The 21,370-nt window shown below is 38.0% G+C and overlaps 1 protein-coding gene across 27 annotated transcripts in view; it reads left to right on the top strand.

The window, feature by feature from the left end:
• The window catches only part of dlg1b (discs large MAGUK scaffold protein 1b), a 138,574-nt gene that overhangs the window by 80,534 nt on the left and 36,670 nt on the right, over nucleotides 1-21,370 (top strand). For 11 of the 27 annotated variants that reach the window (XM_048195769.1, XM_048195768.1, XM_048195775.1 and 8 more), the window contains 3 exons: nucleotides 12,081-12,179; nucleotides 12,761-12,814; nucleotides 19,040-19,090. In XM_048195769.1, the coding sequence (XP_048051726.1) occupies nucleotides 12,081-12,179; nucleotides 12,761-12,814; nucleotides 19,040-19,090 (204 nt within the window). Of the gene's footprint in view, nucleotides 1-75; nucleotides 4,299-12,080; nucleotides 12,180-12,760; nucleotides 12,815-19,039; nucleotides 19,091-21,370 lie in introns of those variants that run through there. The other 16 variants (XM_048195774.1, XM_048195783.1, XM_048195780.1 and 13 more) reach the window with 5 other exon arrangements.

Genomic DNA, 21,370 nt, shown 5'->3' with positions numbered 1-21,370 from the left:
CACGGCATTGAATACTTTTGGTAAAGCAGAAGATAAATGCTTAAACTTAGTTTTGGATGTTGACAGAAGTTACTTGATTTGCCTTGTATACAACAATTTATTCTACATCATTTGCAACTGCATTAATCTGATTTGTGGGAAGTAAGATGTGTTTTTTACCCAAAAGACCGAATCGACCATATAATCACGCCTTAGATTGTGAGCTAGGTGTATTTACAAAGCAGAGTAGCGTCATTTTTTTGTTAGTACGTCATGAAGTCTGAAAGGCACTGATTGACAGACTGTCTCGTAAGGCCACAGTCAATTCCTTTGTTTTGTTGTGTGAGATATGAGCATTGATCTGCATTTACATTGTGGCAGTCACCTGCGTGAATGTGTGATGTCCGGCACGTCAGTGTGTTTCAATGAGAAAATGTGAAGGCACATATCTCTTCCCTCTGCTGCCTGGCAACCTGCGTGCCTCTGTCATGCAGCAGTGCTCGCTGTGTCTTACACACACACACACACACACACACACACACACACACGGTGTGCACTGCACAAAGCGTGTACGTTACAGATGCGAATGGCAGCGGTGCTTTGCCACTGATCCAATCATGGTTGTTGAACACGCTGGAAATTTAACACGTCAGATTTACTGTTATGGTCCCTAGTCGCTAAATGATGCATGTTACATGTTTAAATACCCATGGTAGCTTTGGTTTTGGTACCTACTTCTTGGTTTGCTTGTTTGTGTGTATATACTTTCAGTCCCTATGAAAACACAATTGCTTTGCTATTGGCTTCTACATTTGAATAATTTAAATGTATACTGGACATTAAAACCCAACAGATAACCAGTCATTGTTCAGGTTGAAGAAGTGAGTAAATAAATGGCATTCCAAATAAGGTAGATATAAAATCCAAGCGTATGGATGTCCACGGATGTTCCATTAGCAGTAGGCCTATGTGGAATCTGCATACAAAAACTCCTTTGAAAACTCAACAGATATCCTCAGAATTGGGATGTGATGTGTTCAGGGCTGGTAATCAATACAAATTTCCCAATTCGATTCTGTAGCAGACTGTTTCCAGTAACTGATAACTTCATTTATAAATAATCATTCAAGAATTTATTTTTTATTTTTATTTTTATTTTTTTTTGAGCCATAGCCTTGTTGGCAGTGCTCCGACATATATATCTTATACACAGACATATCTTGTCATCGTTAAAAGATCAGTTTTGTCAGAGTCATGTTCAATACCGCATTTCAGGCGAGTTCAGTTATCTTATCTCTGTTTAACGCGTTTAAAACCAGATGAAACGGCACTGACATTCTCAGCAACACTGACGCTGAAAATGGGAGAAACATTGTGCCAACACGATCCAGTTTGAAGGTCTTTCAATCCACAAATCACCAACATTTACCATGGATTTATGTACAACACTAACTGTAACCATGGTACTGTGGCAGAAATGTGTGATATTCATGTTGAATTTTATAATTATTAAGGTTAATTAAATGAATAATGGAATATAATTTTTGTTGTTATGCTTTTTGTGCATTTGTATTCATACTAAATGTCTTTAGGCTACTGTTGTTTATAACAAATACCACAGAAGTCGTTGGTAATGAGGTGCTATGTGTGGTTTTACCTGTGGATATTGTGATCTTCAAATGTATGATACTATGGAAAACCAGTAGTTAATTTTAACACGACTGGTGTCCTAGCACTTACAGTCAGAAAGTGTAAATTTTAAAATGAGCTATTTTAGTTGAGTTATTTTATTTTAAATTTAGGTTGTTTGTTACAATTTTTAAAGATGTTACTGTTTTTGTTATTGAAAATCAATTTATATCCACATCCCAACTCAATCTGAAGCTACTGTCAACTCAAACTTCTGTTAAATGTGCATTTGTAAAAGACAAAACGTGCAGTAATATTATTATTACATGTAAGGTGCTACCTAAGCAGGTACTGGTGCCACCATCTGTACTCTGAACTCTCAAATGTTAGTCTAGAGCCCTGTAAAAAAACTATTGTCAGTTAGAAAGTTTAGCAAATAAAATGATATTATTACAGCATCATGATTTCCATATTACAATATTTCAGCTCTTTAGAACCTACATTAGACCAACCATGAGCACATAGGGAACCTGAGATGGGAACCTGTAAATCATTTTTGTGCATTAATGTATTAAGTATCACTTTTAATAAAAGTAAATTCATGGGTTATAGTTCTGGTCAAGATTGTCATCAGCAGCAGTTCTTTCATGCTCCCGGAACACAACAGGCTTTCATCAGAGACTGAATACAGAGAAAAGGTGGTGACAGGAATAGCCAAGACATCATTTGTGGATTCTGACTCTGCTATCAACATCTATTGAGAAGCTGACCAGTAGTCTGACCCTGTCAATAGCTGGCCTAATTTGTCTGCCATTGTGTGGCCTATGGAAGATTTGAAAACGGATATCCAGCATTAGGTGCCCATTCTAGCTGAGTCAGATACTACCTTCATGAAGTAGCTGTTTCAGTTGCACGAACACATGCTTTTTGTTATCTCATTCTTTTACTCTTAACATGTTAAGGCGGTTAGATCCATCAGTTACTATTATTGGTGTGGATTTTCCGTGCTGCTCAATGCTGCAGGGTGGTGGTTTAATTGTCAATTAGCAAGGTGACAGGATGGCTCAGTTCTGAGAGGCGGCTCTAAATGGGTTTTGCTGGCATCTCATTATACATGCACAGAGTGTATTCAGGGATAATTTGGAATGTATTATTGATGTCCTGCCATATCTATTGGCAATCTTTTCAGAGGGAGGTGGCGCTTTAGCATTGTTGTTTGGAATGCCATCTTATCCTTCGAATCAATAGTTAAAGCTAAATCCAGACAAGCCATTTCTTCAGTATAATTCAGCGGTGTTTATGTACAAAAGGCTTTATCTGATTACATGAGGGGATGCAACACTATCACAGCGCTTGAACCAGCATGGTGTTGACATGCGAATGATAATGTTTTTGTACCATCCAGTCCCTGCTGTAGGCTCTAGTGCACTAATGAATATGTCAACAGATGAAGCCGAAGAGCATGTTTACTGTGGCTTCTGGTGCGAGACAGGGGACCGGAGCCTGCATGGGAAATCCTGCTGGCTCTCTTAGATGTGCGAGCAGTTGCCATGGCTTTAAGCTCCCAAGAGAGTGGAGGCAGAGCCTGGTGACAAAATCAGCCAACTCATCCGGCACCTGTGGCACATCTACGGAACTGTTGAATGGAAGAGGTTCCTTTTGAGTGTCACTGTTAAAGATTGGGCACTACATCCACAGCAAATGGTAATCCAACTGATCCGGACCTGGAGAATACTTCATTATCTTTCTGTGCTTTTTCAAAAACAAAAAATCTCCCTTTTTGGTCTAATTGCTGACAACTACTACACTTTTGATGGTATGGGAAAGCCTTCTCGGAGGAATGGAGATTGAACTTTATTTTGGAATGAAGCATGTTTGGGTCCGATTTTCACTTTATACCTTCAGTTTCTAACACTTGGAAACATTGTTGGTTGGGCTGTGTGACATTCCCAATTGGACTTGGACAGGCAGCTGTTAATCATTCGATGGGCTTTAAATTTGGCATCTTGGAAGCACATCAAATTGCACAGATGGTTTCACTGGAACAAAGTATTGGCAACTTGTAATTTGTCCCGCTACTGATCAGCATCTTTGAGTTTGCTTCCCCAGCTTCTTGTGGTTGATAAAAGAGCAGATAGCTTTGCGTAGAATACTTACTTTCTTCTTTTCTTTCTAATCCTAATTTTTTCTGTGGTGCATCTGAAGCAAAGCAGTGTTGGATGGTTGTTGCTGTTTTGCTGAGCAAGTCTTGAATGGAATGGAATATCTAGGGTCATGAGTACAGAGTACACTTGGGGCTTTGTCCTGATGAAAACTCTTGATATGGCCAGCACAGGAAGCCACACTCATAATTAAGGAAGTTGTTTGAAAAAGCTCTTAGACTTTGGCTAGATTTGTTTTCCTGTCTTTGTCATCGACACACTCCTGAGAAGTGACTGGCTTGCCTCCATAGTACATTTGCAGTGATGAACTACATTTTCGGTGGAAACACCCTGTACTCCAGGGGAAGTCGAGGCAGCAGCACCAGTTCGGCCCATGGTGGCTCATCTGGACCTAAGCTCAGACAGTGGTCCATACGTAGTTCCTCAGAGGAGACTGCAAAACAGACCCCATCCCGCTGGCGCCGAGTTCTTGCTACCCTCACCCACCTCAATACCTTCACTGACTGCATCATATCAAGGACAAGTCAGGTAAGTTCTGCAAGCTCATGCAGAAGTGCCATGGGACACAGACATCAAGAGATAATGTAGGCTTTCAACTCTGGTTGGCAATGACAAGTTCTCTCTATCAAATAAACGTGCTACGCATATGTTTCAGTGTTTACTTCCACTCTGCAGTGTCAAGTTTTTTTTTTTTTTTTTTTTAATACTATTGACAGTGAGAGTTTTGTTTTTTGTATAATTTTTCCAAGTTATAAAATATTTCATATTTACTCAGATGTTTGAAATTGTTTTGGCTGTTTGTCTCAAGACCTATGATTATAATGACAGATTATTATGAAAGATTATGAACTTTATGAAGAGGAGTTTGTTAAAAAATTAAGCAGTTTAATTTAGAGCACACAAAACTCCCTATATTATGTTATGTTATGTTATATGTTATGTTATGTTATGTTATGTTACGTTACGTTACGTTACGTTACGTTACGTTACATTATATTATATTATATTATATTATATTATATTATATTATATTATGTTATGTTATGTTATGTTATGTTATGTTATGTTATGTTATGTTATGTTATGTTATGTTATGTTATATTATATTATATTATATTATGTAACACTTTATTTTACAGTGCTGTAGTTACACGTTACTACATGTACTTACTATAGTAATAACAGTAAATTATGCATAGTTACAAGTAACTAACCCTAATCCAAACCATAACCCTAAATGTAACTCTATAGTGAGTACATTTAGTTAATTAATAGTACTCAGTACATATTTGAGTAATTACAATGTAACTACGGCACTGTAAAATAAAGTGTACCCTTATATTATATTATTATATTATATCAGACACACCCAAATGCTAAAATACTTTTAAATATCGGTTATTATGAACACTGCTTAGTTTCATTGCATGAATTCATGGATGAAGTCAGAGCTCTGCATTATGTGAATTGTGAAGCAATTGAGGCTCCACTTTGCAGCACTGATGGTTGGAATGCTATTGACAGGAGAGTGTTTGCTGTCAGTTGACAGGCCATGTGATTAGTTATCCTATTAATTGTCTTTAATCACTGAGCTTTACCTTACACTGTGTGATCAGCACATATACTAATAATGCACAGTTAATACAACTACAGTACATGCGGTAGCATAATTTCTTGCCCAAAATCTCGTTTTTTTTTTTTTTTTTTTGTAATTATAGTCAGCTGAAAATGATTTGACAAATAACAGCAGTTTAGCTGAAGGTCAGAGAGATAATTGAACAGTTGAATCCACCTCATACAGTGTAAAAGAGAAACAGTCTCTGAACATGCATGAATATGTAAGTATTATGGCATGACTTTCAATTAACTTTTCATTTAAACTGCTTTAGGGGTGGGCGATATGACCCCAATCTTAAACACCATTTACATGCATGTTATTAACTATGGCAGTAATACACATCACCAAATAATAATTAGGATTTCCAGTACACCAAATTGCTATAAATTGAACAAAACCTCAGATTTCATAATCCCACATATCACCTCATAAAAAATTATTAACTGCCTACTTATAACTTCTAACCTACAGAAGGAGTGGATTCTTGAATGCACCTCCACTTCACTGTTAACTGACAAGTATATCTAACTTTATCAGCATACATACTGTACACTCACATAAAGCAATGCTTTAAAGCAAATCTCAATTTCTTTCTAGAATATAGTTTTATTTGTCTTAAAGCAAAATTTAATTTCATTTCTTTCTCTTTTTTTTCCCTTCTTTTTTTTATATAATGAAATATGACTCGGGCATACCTTGGTGATGTTCATCCTAGTACTACATCACCTGAAGTGATTCCCAGTAGTCATAATATTTGTGTGTGGAAAAACACTGTATGTATTGTTTTAAATTGGAATTCAAATATCCTTTCAAAATAATTTTCATACTAAATTGTAATTTACGTTTACAATTTACAGTTGTTGGTATTGTGTGTTAATAGAGAACATTTTATTGGTTGTGTGGCCAGTAGGTGGCACTGGAATTGCATTGTTTCCTAAGGTGAAATGGCTTGCTGTAAACTTGATCTGAATTCTGACCACATCCTTGAAATTTTGGATTTAAATCTCTCACACCTGAAATGAGCAAAGTTTAAGAAGATTAAACCGTGATTTACAGGAGCCTCAGTATTATTATTAATAATAATATCATTATACTGCTAATACAATTATTATTATAATATTTTTTGAATCATTCAAAGGGTTAAAAGCAGCACTTTTCAGATTACAAATAGATAGGCTGAGTCTCACTACTTCATTCGTAAAGCTAATGCTGTGTGCTTGGCACTGTAACATTACATCATTAAACTGCATTTTAACCTGCTCTTTGTTCATCCTAGCTGACATACATACTACTCTAAATGCGGAAGCAGTGGTTGTTAACAGCTTGGCACACTCAGACTCATCAATTCAAATCCACTTATAAAATCAGCCTCCAATCCAAACGCCCGAGTTGTCATGTCAACACAGCTATTCTAGGCCATTTATCTATTCATAATATCCCCAAAGGATAGATCCTTTGCATCTATACACTTATGGTAAGCCATCTGTCACAAAAGTGGTCATATGTAATATACATTATTTTGTGTTCTTTTGTATGTATTCTTTTTTTATTTAGTGACTGATTGAATGAAAATTAAATTCAGACCACAAACAAAAATTTGATGGACATTTCAGGCATCGAAATCCAGTGTAAAGTTGGCTTAAAGAGATTTTCTATAGATAATATTTTATTCATCCTGACTATGATCACACAGAACATCAGAGAAAAGCTCCCCACAAACGCCATGCTGACTCAAGGAACGCAAGGAGGTCAGATATTCTTAATTATGCAGGTCAGAAGCTGTTTGCTGTATGGATCCCCCTCATGCCAGGTTACAGTCGCTCTGTGTGTGTTGGCGCTGTTTCAGCAGGCTGGCTTTGTATGTGAATCGGAGCTCAGCATTGATTATTCATGCCAGGAAAAAGCCCCTCCACGCCTGATGCCTTTGCCCATTGGAGCTCTCTAATTGGCATGAGAATGCAAAGAGATGAGAGGAAGGGTGAAAGAGAGAGACAGAGCGCAAGAGGATCGTCTCGCACACCAACGCGTGAGAGACTGGGCTGAATTTCCCTCCAATCGTTTGTTGCCAAGGCACTGCACCAAAACACAGCAGCCTTCTCAACGTCGACCTTTTTCTCCTAAAATTTGATTCCGTCTCCTAACGTTTTGTCCACGTGCCGACCATGACGACCTTCTACTCCGGCCATGAGTATGGCTGCCGGAGAGCAGACAGCTGTGAGAAGAGGAACGACTCCCATGCACGAGTCAACCTCAGGCAAAACCCGCCATCCACCTCCATCCTCAAGCAACCGCAACTCCAGCAGATGGTGAGCCAGGAGGGCTCAATCCACCCTGTCTGCTACAACTCTTGCACCCTGCCCTTAAACATAGGAAAGACCAGGACCAAGTTCCTCAATCTGCGTGACAGTGTGAAGAAAAGTCCCACCAAGAGCACGGCCAAAGTGAGTGGGCCAGGGGAGAGGTTTTCCTTTTGGTCCTCTGTGTCATTTGAAAAGGTAAGTTAGAGCAAAGGGATGGGCAGTTCCATGCTTGGACCTGCTTTGATAATTGACTCGGGATGCTCTTCTGCTTCTTGGTGTTATTAAATTTGGTTCCTCCTTTACATTTGTAGCTGGTGTGCTCACATTTTTGTTGGTCTTGATGACTCAGATGTATCATATTCACTAGTGATTCTCTTTAATCTACAACACTGGATGTGGTATTTGTCACCCCTTTAGTGTTTCATTATTTTCCCTTAGTACCTCTGTTGTGTTACTGCATTTCTTTGTAGAAATGTTCCGCATTTGCTTTACTCTCTTAACAAATTTGTGGGTTGTTGCATATTATATATGCATCTTTTTTCCATTTCAAATGTTAGTTAGTCATCAGGATGACGCCACGCTTCTTGTATGCTAATGTGTTGTTTTTCCATGTTAAATTCATTTAGAGCAATTAATCCTACAATTGAAGGTCTATAGTGGGACACTAAAGTGGAACTCCAGTCGATGCTATTGACAAGCTTTTAGTTTCTGTGCAGACTGCGTGTTTAGGGTTTAGGCACCACAGCAATTAAAGTGGCATCAGTGTTGTTTAAAATCAAGCAAACCTAATATAAATCATCTCATTTAATACACTCAAATTCAAAAGTTTGGGTTGATTTTGAATTTGAGTGTCTCTTATGCTCACCAAGGCTGTGTTTATTTGATCGAAAATACAATAAAAACAATAATGTATTTTTGTTGGTAAAGTTTTCAGAAACATTACTCCAGGCTTAAGTGTCACGTGATTCTTCAGAGATCATTCTAATATGCTGATTTAGTGCTGAAGTAACATTTATTATTGAACCAGATGTGAAAACAATGATTTTTTTTTTTTCAGGATGAATAGAAAGTTCAAAAGAAAATAGTTTATTTGAAATAATCTACAGTATATTCTGTTTTGAAGTGTTAACAGTCACTTTTGATCATTTTGATGCTTTCTAGCTGAATAAAACTAAGATTTTATTAGAAAAAAGACCCTGAAACTTTTAAACGAAAGTGTGTAAAGAGTTATAGTTATGTAAATGGATTGCATTGGTTGACTAACTGGGATGTCTCGGGTTTCAGGCAGACCTGTACCAAATCTAAAATAAATGTGCACATTACATTTATTATTAAAAACTGCTGCTCAATAAATTGTCGCTATACTTTTTCTTATTACTTGAACATGTTAACATGTTAAATAATCTTAAATGTCTCACTGTACATTGCTGCTGAGTGTTATGCTAGAGAAAGTCAAACTCCAAGACATTCCCCAGACTGGATGTCAAATATATTCATGGACATCTGCCCTGTCATAGTGTTAAGAGTCATGCCCATGAATTTGTAGCTCATCGTTCTGCTTGTCGTCACACAGATCATTAAACAAGTAGCAAGAGTCTCAATAACAGTCTACGACCACAAACAAATGCAAGTACACAACTGCAGATTGATTACTTTTTTTTTCTGGATAATGGTTTGATTCCTAGAGTTTTGTCAAGAGTCTTGTGCATACCAAAGTGTAGTCATATCAGATCATGCTCCTTTAACTCTTGACTTGACGTTTTTGAGCTTGACTTCTCCTAGGAGAAATTTTTAATATTTCACTCTTGGCAGATGAGAGTTTTGTCTGCTTTATAGCAGATCAAATTTCTTTCTTTTTAAGCATCCATAAATTGGAAGACGTCTTAGATTCAACAGTGTGGGAGGCTCGTAATATGTAAGAGGCCAGATTATTTCTCGAAAGTGAAAGTTACGTGACTTGTAGCCAAGTATAGTGTCCGGTACTCTGAATTTGTAATCTGCATTTCACTGATCCAAGTGCACACACACACACAGTGAACACACACCCGGAGCAGTGGGCAGCCACCTCAGTTGCAGGCAATGAAAGTGGAAAAAAGCGCTGTTCATTTACTACCCCTACCTACATTTCCTGCCGGTACAGAGACTCACCGTCTCCTACACCGGACCTGTAGAAGTGTCTTAAAGGGGACATATCATGAAAATCTGACTTTTTCCATGTTTAAGTGTTATAATCAGGTCCCCGGTGCACCTACCAACCCAGAAAATGTAAAAAAAAAAGAAAAAAAGGAGAACCCAGTAACTTTGTTTTGGTAAGCCTTTCTCTGCAAGCATGTGAAAAAATTAGCCAGTTCAGATTTCGCTCCCTTTGTAACGTAGGGTCGGCGCAAAACTCTTCAGGACAGCAGCACTCAAGAACGACCGTCCCTAAGCTCTTGATATGTCTCAGCTATGTAAAAATTATCACTGATCTGTTAACGGCTATAATAATAAACATATGACTCTCCATAAACTCATGGCATCTTAGCCACTAAGGACGCAGTCGTGTAATTTTATTTATGAAGGGAATGTGTCCAGATAAATTCATATACCAATATGTGTGCCAGTGTTCCTCCATGTGATATTTTTTTAGAACCTGACAGGTGGCTGTGGCGCTAAAGTTTGACGTCATCACATTTTACGTCACAAAATTGGGATCAAATGGAGTTCACTTCTAAACGAGATGACATTAAAGAATTTCTTGAGTGGTTAAATGTACCTATGCTCTCTTCTGATGGAGGAGGAGGTGGCAGGAGGTGACAGCTGCCATCTCTTCCTTACAATCAAGGAAATCCCCAGGACCTGACGGTTTTCCATCAGAGTTTTATAAAACTGTCTCTGTCTCTTGGGATTGGGACACTTCCCCCAATGTTAAATAAAGCTTGCATTTCTTTACTACTCAAAAAGAATTAAGACCCCCTAGATTGTGCCTCATATAGGTCGATTTTTCTACTCAACTGTGATGTTAAAGTTTTGAAAAAAGGCTTGAGGATGTCCTCCCTACTATTGTTTTCCCTGATCAAACAGGGTTTATAAAGAATTGCCAACCTTTTTTCAATACCAGCTGTTAACGTAATGTTCTATATTTTCAGCGACAGGCAGTGTGTGGTCTCTTTAGACACCAAGAAGGCATTTAATTCCTACTAAGGCACCCCTTGTGGCAACTCTGAGAATGCATTGCATGTTTGCATTGTGTTATGACTTGGGGTCTGCTTATGAAGCTAGAAGTGTCTGTGGTTGCATAGAGTAGGTTACCAGGACTTCATCTGCATCCAAGTAGGACTAGAATTTAAATTCTGTCATTAATTACTCACCCCCATGTCATTCCAAACCCATAAGACTTTCATTCATCCTAAAATTGAGGTATTTTTAATGGAACCTGAGAGATTTCTGCACCTCCACTGAAAGTCCATTCCACCAAAACTTTGACTTTTCAAAAATTACATAAAAACTTTTTAAAAGTAGCCCATTTCAATTGAGCGGTTTACTCCAAGTCTTCTGAAGAGACAATATCACTTTATATGATAACAGATTACATTTTTGCTTTTATTCACAAATAAACATTGATCAACACACATCAAATATGGTCAACTACAGCTCAGCTGTACTTGCTTGCAAACAAACCTCACTTACTTACAGAAGCTCTAACGTGACGCACGAGAACAAACCTCATGGTTCTCGTGTGTCAAGCAAGCTTTAGCTTACTTGGTGTGCTCTATGTACAGTATTTGTGGGCATACTTTGATCTATGTTTATATGATTATATGAGAATAGAAGCCTAAATTAAATCTGTTCATCATATAAAGTGATTGTGTCTTATCAGAAGACTATTTTTAAACCGCTCTTTCCATATGGATTACTTTTTACAATGTCTTTATGAACTTTTTGAAGTGTGAAAGCTTTGGTGGAATGGATAGATATTTGGGTGAACTATCACTTTAAATTTGTCGTCTTTACAGTTTTTTTTTTCTTCGCAAAAGTTTTTTTTTTCTTTACAAATTTGTAACAAGCTGGAAATTATAAATACGTAATAGAACTCTAGAGTGACTGCATCTGCAATGGCTTTGTTGATTAGGTCAGGAGTATCTGTACCATGTGCAACTGTGTGGATTATGGCCGTTTTCTCATTCACATACTCATTTCCATTCTCCCCTCATCTGAATACTTCATTGATCACAAACAGAGCGTCTCGCAGCTCCCCCCCAACACACATTTTGATTTGCTTCAATCTTGCAAACATGCTCACACCTACTTGCATCCATCCCCCATGGTTGGTTCCTGTGCAATTCTATGCAATGTTGTGTTGTTGTGTATGTATATGTGACCTGACCTCTCCCCTTCCATGCTATTGTTCAGCAGACAGATGCTGTCCCACCCTCCACTCTCATAATCCCTGTGATCCCAATCTCCACTGTCCCTGCGGAGCCCGCTGTCATCTCTCCATCAACGTCACAGGTCTTTTTTTCTTTCTTTCTCTATTTTCCCACTATCCCCCCCCCCTCTTTTTTTTTTTTTTTTTTTTTTTTGCTCTCTTCCTGTTGGTCATTTTTTCTTGATCCCTGCCATTCCACTGCTCGTTGATGGGGCTGAAGGATTATCGGCCCTAGAGTCGGGTAAAGTACCACGGCTCCCCTCGACTAATAGCATCTGCGTGTCAACCAGCCGGAAGAAGTGGAAAGCCCCACTGAAAGACAGACAGAGAGACTGAGCGAGCGAGAGAGAGTGGATTTAATTTTAGGCTACTTTTGGCTTGTAATAGCATTCATGCTTCAGCATTGCATGTTCTGCAGTATAAAATGCCATGTACGTATGTATGCTGGCAGCGCTGTGTTAATATGGTATGAATGCCAGTGATGGTATATGTAACATCATGTGGAGAGTAAGTGAATATACCTTTGCTGTGTAGAATGCTGCAAGCTTAACATGGCTTTTCCTAGTTACTGCATCTACTAAACGCATCACATTCCAGGTCCAATTTGGATGGAACAGGAAATGTGCTGGAATCAATGTCTTAACTGGACTGTTTTCTCTTACAGGCAAATCCACCACCTGTCGTGGTAAATACAGAGAGCTTGGATTCAGCTCCATATGTAAGTGTTTTTTTCATTTATTTACACTTTATTAACTTTTTATATTTTGAAATTCAGAATTCTCTCAGACCAGCATGTCACATAGTTCTGTCGGTTTCCTTTTTGTAATCAAGCTATTGCCAAGTTACTTAAGTTACTTTTAGCAGAAAAAAAGGTGTAAAACCTTTAACATGAAATGGCATTCCATTTTGCTTAAGCAATGTCATGTATTTTTATGTATTTGATTGGATTGAATGGACTTTCTGTACCAATATTGAAACTGGAATGTAATGCCTAAGTACACTCTTAAAAAATGTGCAAAAATTCTACCTGTAGGGGAACAATAGCTTGTCATTGGCTCAGTACCCTCAATTGGGCATCTTTGTACCTCATTTACACCTAAAATGTTCATTATTAGAATTAAAAACAACTTTGTATTATAGTAGTACCTTAATAGTAGATAACTTTATAGTAGTACCCAGGGTGTGAGCTATATACTATTTTTGGCAGCTGTTACAGAAACATTTTTACAAAAGATTTGAAGTATTAGATAGCTTAGATATTTGCACCACTATCTACAATGACTGTGACACTAATAATTCTTAATTTCTGATAGAAATGCAAAATCAATCGGTAGTTATGAATAGAATAACGAGACACAAACCTCTACATTTAATCGCGTTTGGTCCCATTTATTTTTATTTATCACAGTGCATACACATACAAACTTTTAGTTCAAAAGTGCGCACATTTGTAGAAATACACGTTTACCTCAGATTTCATTAGATAGAATAAGCTGGGCCGTACGCAGGGTTTCATAATTACCGAGGTCAGAAAATGTTGTTTGCTAGGGGGGTATGGGGGCATGCTCCCCCGAGAAAATTTAGATATCCCTGGTGTACATATCTGGACATTTTAAGGCCAACAAATTAGATAACAATAGCTTTAAAACCATGTCTACAAATACATGCACGCACAGTTTTGAGGCAGCTTTAATCGCATGTTTGGTAATTTCATGACTTAATTTACAACAGAACAATGACGGTGCATGCTCGTTGTTTCTTTTGCGCTTTATTTAAGCTATAATAAAGTAATTACGCAGCGCGCGCCGGCGCATTTGCGCATGCAATTCTTGAGTGCGCGCCGCGAGCACAGTATAACGGCTGATTGGACAGTCGTGTTAATTTTTCTGAGTTTTACCAACATAACCAACATGTCATCTGACCGCAATTTACTGTTGTTCAAGTGAAGCTCCCTCGTAGTCACCTGTAGCCTACCTTTTCTGCACTCGTTTGACTTGCGCCTGGTGCTGAGGTGAATTTGGAATGCGCGTCTGAAAGTTGTCCCATTTGTTGTGGTCATAAAGAGACAGTTCTATATAAACGCAGCGTTTTACTTGGCGATGTTTTAAAAAAGATTTTTATTTTTGGTATTTTATATGCTCTGGTGGTGGTTTGTGGAGTAGCATCACCCAGGGGGGATATTTTAATTCAGATAAATAATTCAGCAGAGGCAGGGATACATAGACCAGAAGGGGGGAAATCCCCCCATCCCCCCCTAACAAATCGCACCCTGGTAGTACCTCATATACCTCATATTACTACTCCAGGGTACTAATATACCCCTTTAGGCATAAATAAGGTACAAAGGTGCTCCTTTAAAGGTAGTGCCCCAGTGACAACCTGTATAAATTTAGCATATTTTTCTGCAAAAAATACACTATTTCTGACAGCATGGCAATTTGGCTATTGCAGGGGTAGGCAAGTTCGGTCCTAGAGAGCCGCTGTCCTGCAGAGTTTAGCTCCAACCCTGAAAAAACCCTTCAGCTGCCTATAGCCTTAGTAATCCTGAAGAGCTTGATTAGCTTGTTCAGGTGTGTTTGATTAAGGTTGGAGCTAAACTCAGCAGGACAGCGGCTCTCTAGGACCGAACTTGCCTACCCCTGGGCTATTGCATTACATTATCCAGTAGCTCATGCAGCCTAGGTGACATCAGCAGAAAGACACTTCAGAGACAGAGCAGGTTATTTTGATGAAAAATTATGAAAACAAAAATGTAAATAATGTCTGAGGTACTATAAGTGTGGAAATTACTGTAAATGTGCACTAAGGGAGTCAATATCTTAAACTCATGTTGACAAGATATGTTATTTTCTTCAGTCATGTTTTATTTATTAGACTATGTACTATTACTGGTTTCTGTCACTGACTTTGAGTCAAGTACCAGAGTGGCTCTGGACCTTTGATGGCATAGTTAGCATAGAGTTTGGAATATTATTTCTAAAGCCCATTAGTCAATTGTGGTGTTCATTCAGCACTGACATCTCTTGGGTTTGTTTTCTCTTGAGTCTTCCTGTGGAGTAGTGAGGTCAGTTGTCTTGATTGTGCCACTCAGGGCCACTACGTCTGTTTTTCTCATCAAGCACCACACATTCAACCTCCACTTCAGCCTTTCTGCTGTATCAGCAGTGCCGCAGGATCTGGGTAGTATACAAAACCTCACGGGACTTGCTGCCGTTTTGTCTTATGTGATCGGGGACCATAATTGACTCCATGTGGAAATTATGTTGTGAAGGCAAGTGGGGTGAGAATAATGTTTTCAGGTAGGCTTGTTTAAAGGAAACTACATTATGTAGGTGGTGGTGCTGTGGCTCAGGTGAAATGAGAATTAAATTAGGCTAATGTCTCTATAATTTATTGAATTTGGTCAGATAATGTGAAGACTTGAAGATTTACTAGCTACCAAAAGGAATCTGCACACCTAGTCATAAATTAAATGGCAAATTCAAAGTAAAGTATGTACACTACTGTTCAAAAGTTTGAAAAGAAAAAAAAAAAAAGAGGTCTTATGCTCACTATGCTTACTGCGATAGTTGGTGTTATCAGTGTTACACAGTGTTCAGCCGCACACCGATTACATAATTTGCCCAACGCAGCACCGCCCCCCACCGCCGTTTTAGTAATAAAAATCATTTTTTCAGTTAACAAAACAGACACTACTGTTAAAAACTGAACATGTCTGCTTTTCAGTGTGAGCTGAACTAGAGTCGCAGTACAGATCAGCATGGTGTATGCCGTGCTTATTCGTTTTATTAATAAAGCTGTCTTATTTGTTTTGTTAATAAAAGTTCTGTTTAATATAAGCGAGTTTGTCATTGTACTGTTTTGGTGTTGTGTTTTTCATTAATGAACCCACCATTCAAGCAATTGCCGCCCTCAAATTGCTACTAATTTGGTGCAAAAGAGAGGAAAAACTCCAACATCCACCCCCACCCCAACCTAATCCGGTGATACCGGTATTGCTGGTGTTGTCATACGTCGATTATCTGGTGAGAAAATGTCCTCACCGTCACATCCCTAATGCTCACCATGGCTGCGTTTAATTAATCAAACATACAGTAAAAATGGTATTATTGTGAAAATTTATAAAAATTTAAAATAACTTCTTTGAATACATTTCAATAGATCTAATTTTCCTGTGATTGCAAAGCTGAATTTTCAGTAGCCAGTCCTCAGTGTCACATGGTTTTTCAGAAACCATTCAAATATGCTGATTTGGTGCTCAGTATTTTACTGTATAGTTGTATAAAGTTTACATCTGCTAAACCAAAAGGTGTACAGTATATTGTGCAAACAGTTTAGTCGCTGATTTGAAATACTAAATACATTCAATATAAATATAAAATCTAGAAAACTGCTAATCACAAATAAAGGGAAATCAATGAATGGAATTTTATTTCCTTGATCATTAGCTTAATGTTCAGGGCTTTGTCAGTGTGGCACCATCTATGGTGCTGAGACCAAACCAGATGCAGCTGGCTTCAGTGCTAATGAATACGCAGGCCCAATCCCTCTATGCATTACATAATCAAAGCTGAGTTCTTCTGGAAAATTGCTTTGACTGCAGTCACATATTGGATAGACACTGTGGTTTAAGGGTCATCTTTGTCATTTAAGTGTCACGAGGTTTAAATATACGTCAAAAGAGAATCTTAAAGCAGAGGGCTTAGAAGATTACTTCAAATTTTGTTCTAAAAACAGACAATGAACATCCATTTATGAGCACTATTCATTTATACCAAGCATTTAAGAACAGTGTACACAACAATCTCCAAGCTCACAGTGTCCTGGGCACCGAAATTTTAACAATTCAGAAATAATGAATCATGTAGTACTACAGCACACTTGAGTGTATATTAGCACCGTTTATTGCTTTTGGGATCTGAAGGAGCGTTTGGACCTGGAAATTGTGATGTGTAATGTCAGACTGATTTGCACTAAACAAATCTCATCAAGGTTAATATCGTTAGCTGTTCCTGTGTTCTCATGGACCACATGCAGACTTTTAGCCGTGTTTACTTGTGCTTGTGTGTAAGGGTCTCAGCTGCTTAAAATCAGCTTTTGAAGGGGCAGTGTAATGGGTTTATTCTTATGTTTCATTGCCTGATGTTAGCCGACCATGTCACTGATTTCATTTAATGGCTCTCTGCCTCAGTGGGCTCATCAGTCACACACACTTACAAAGATATATACACACATTTGCATTTTCAACCATAATCATAAACTCGTTCAGCCACTGACCAACTGACGTTATATCAATGCATACCTGTTGGTCAACATTTACACTCATACACATGCACACAGGTGATTTGTAGGTATCATTACTCGTGTATTCCTGCACAGAACATGAGCAGAACATGAACACAGTTTTTTTTTATTCATTGGTTAAGTGAGATTTTACAGAAGTGACAAAAAAGTGTGCACACACAGTACAATATACACCGTTGAGCCAAAACATTATGACCACCTGGCTAAAATGATGTTGGTCCTACGCATGCTGCCAAAACAGCGCTGGTCTGCCAAAGCATGAACTCTACAAGACCCTTGAAGGTGTCCTGTGGTATCTGGCAGCAAGACGTTAGCAGCAGATCCTTCAAGTACTGTACATGTAGGATGCGAGGTGGAGCCGCAGTGGATCAAACTTGTTTCAGCACATCCCACAGTTGCTCAATTGGATTGATCTCTGGGGATTTGGAGGCCAGGTTAACACCTTGAACTCTTCATCATGTTCCTTAAACTATTCCTGTACACAATGTGTGCAGTGTGCATGGTGCATTATTATACTGAAAGGCCACTTCCACCAGGGAGCACCATTGTCATGAAGGGGTGTACCTGGTCTGCAACAATATTTAGGTTGTTGGCACGTTTCAAATATACGTCCACATAAATGGCCGGACCCAGGGATTCCCAGCAGAACATTGCCCAGAGCATCACACTCCCTCCACCATCTTGCCGTCATCCCACAGTACATCCTGGTGCCATTTCTTCCCCATGTAAACGGTGCGCTTGTGCATGGCCGTCAATGTGATGTAGAAGAAAATGGGGTTCATCGGACAATGCGACCTTCTACCACTGCTCCAAGGTCCAATGGTGATGCTCACATGCTTATTGTAAGCACTTTCGATGGTGGACAGGGTTCATCATAGGCACTCTGATTGGTCTGCGGCAATGCAGCCCCAGACACAGCAGACACAGGGGTTCCTACCATAACCATCATTAAAATTTTGTGTGACTATGCATACATAAAAAAATTAATTAAAAAAAACTGCATATATATTGGCAGATACAAGATTATATAATTGTTCATTTCCTTTATTTTAACATTTAGATTATATCTATGCCATTAATGCTTTTGTTATTTATTTATTTATTTTTTTGTACATTTATAGTGATTTAATGCTTAATTTAAATTTAATGCTTAATTCACTTTATTTAAAATGGCTGATTATAGTTTTTAGATTTATTTTTAATTCATTTAGACAAAAAAGTATAGAATTTTATTATCTGCTTGTTCATCAGTTTTTGGCCATAACAAGAAAATTGTGAATCCCTAGTTACAAATGTATTTTCCAAAAAGTATTCATCACTAGGCTGTCTCCATAATCAAAACTGATTTAAAGAAAAGAAAAGAAAAGAAAAGAAAAGAAAAGAAAAGAAAAGAAAAGAAAAGAAAGAAAGAGAAAGAAAGAAAGAAAGAAAGAAAATCAATCAATCAAGTTTACAGGTTTACTTGGTCTGTTTGCATTTAAGTTTTATTTTCCTGAATGGACTCTCATCGCTTGTCTATATACTTAACATGCAGCAGTCTAAACAATCCATGAAATGAATGCTGTTCTCCTGTAAAAGATAATGAATTGTTGAGTATTGAAATATATTAAGAGTCTCTGACATGTTGTTGTGTTTACAGGTTAACGGTACCGAGGCTGACTTTGAGTATGAGGAGATTACACTGGAAAGGGTGAGTGGACTAACTAATACTGCTTTTCTTGCTTTTGTGTCTCCATACTGTAGTTACTACAGGCCACTAAGGGGGCTTTCACACTGGCAGTTTAGTTCAAAACAGAGCATGGTTCGCATGACAAATTGGTAATGTGAAAGCTGTCATGGCGGGAGTGCACTGGGGTACAGAACCCCAGACTACCTGTAAGAGGTGGTCTGAGGTGGAACTGTGGCACGATTTACATGAATGGGAAAGCAACTTGGACTTGGTTCCACACTTGTTCAGGAAATAAAGTAACCTGCATATGCATTTTAGCTGATGATGACATCAGGCTGACAATGGTGATGATTTACCTTGGATACCAGTGAGAGTGAGCCTGCAGTGCAGAGTGAGTATACAACCAGAGTACTTGTGCAGTGTGAAAGCCACCTAAGACATACAGTAGTACTTTGTACAGGATAATCTGCAGGTATGTTTGGGAACAGAAGTAAATAAAGGCCAGGACTTTTTATCCATTATTTATTTTAACCATTGGAAATTGATTGAATCATGAAAAGTGGTCATTAAAGGAGCTTACTGAAGGAGAGAGGAGCTTAAATTGCTCAATTGTGTAGTATCAGCTTTAATTTTAATGTAATATAACAAAGACAGACAGATTTTGTTTCTTTGAAATAAAATGAACCAAAAAGTAATTCACAGTAATCCTGTAAAGTAAATGTGGTTGGTTTTGATTTAGCATTGGTGAATAACAATTTGCACAGCATACAGGACAATAACAAACTGTAGATTAGAGCTAAGCAGTGTGCAGATGAATCTTTTTAGAATTATATATCAGATCTCGCTCCGTTATTTCCCCTCTGAACAGCTTGTGTAGCACTGACTCAGGTTACTGTGTCCTTCTCCCGCAGCCATTCCTAAAGTACAAGCGGATACACAGCCAAAGCTTTACATATTCCTCTGCAGTGACTCCATTTAACAACCCAAAGTCCATCAATTATAATGCAGTCAGAGCCATCAGTGCTCGAAAAAGCATAAGAAACACTCCCAACTAACCAACTCACTCTCTGCAGTTACCAGGGAGGAAAAAAGAACACCATCTTGCCTTCCACAGTTAAGACTTAATCCCCGACTCTGCCTAAGGCCTACCTCCCCCCCTTCTCATGAGCTTTTTTGTGACCCAATTCAGCACTGCTCTGTAGTGCACATTTATTAACTCTGCATAAATAAACAATGCTCCTCCACAAGCTGTTGTCAGCTCAACTTAAAGCCTGCTTCTTAATCGCAATAACGGAATAACTTGTCATTGCAATCCACAACTGAGCTCTGGAGGTGTTTTTTTTTTTTTAGTCTGGGCATCGTTTCTTCATGCTCTTTTGTCTTGCATGTTGGCTTATAGTGGTTACTGTGTTGCCTAAAAATCCACATTATTAGAGCCTTCATCTAAACATGTTTTGAGCATCACTGTAAAAGGCAGTGAAATAATTACTGTTGTATTGGTACTATAACAAATGCTGGTCCATGCATTGTTAGTAACTGTGGGTTGACTTTAACTGTGGTAAGAGCTATTTCACTGTCTAGGCCTGCATCAACTAATCAATAAAAACCAATACAAATACAATACATGTCAATGTGAAGCTAGTTGACAGCAGAGCAAGCTGTAGCCCTTTTTTATTGTGGCATTTATTTTAGGACTACTAACAATTATTTAGATTATTTCTTAATTTATTGGATAAAAATCTTTTTCTGTATTTTCTTAAAAATGCAAATCTAGCTCACTGTTCTTCTGCAAGCAATGTACAAATTAAAGTCCATAAAACAGTTCCAAATGTGTTAATGTTGCTGTGCTATACATGTGCTAAAATGTTTAAAATATAAACATTAAAAAAAAAACTTTCTCCACAATGTTAAAGCACCAAGACTAAATTAACTAAATTATAGATGTGGGATAAATATTTTAATATAAAGGTAAAATCCAAGTTGTAACATTTATGCACTGAGAGAAACTCTGGCACTTTAAACGGCACAATCCATACCATAACATTTTATTGGACATGTGACCTTTGGTGACAACAACACAACATATATGAAGGATTATTAGCTGAAATAGATGGATATTTTTAATTTGTTAATGCACTAAAGTTAGCAAAACAATCTTTTATATATAATTTTCCTTAAATTTTCCTTTACCCTCACAATTAACACATTTGAAATAGCATTTTTTTAACACTACACAATTAATGTAGCAAAATTGAATGATTTGAAAATGCATTGCACAACATGTTAATAACATCAATCTCT

This window comes from Megalobrama amblycephala, linkage group LG7 (genome assembly GCF_018812025.1).
Source record: "Megalobrama amblycephala isolate DHTTF-2021 linkage group LG7, ASM1881202v1, whole genome shotgun sequence".
NCBI lineage: Eukaryota > Metazoa > Chordata > Actinopteri > Cypriniformes > Xenocyprididae > Megalobrama > Megalobrama amblycephala.
The sequence above is the reverse complement of the archived record's forward strand: the minus strand, read 5'-3'. Positions and strand labels throughout refer to the sequence as shown.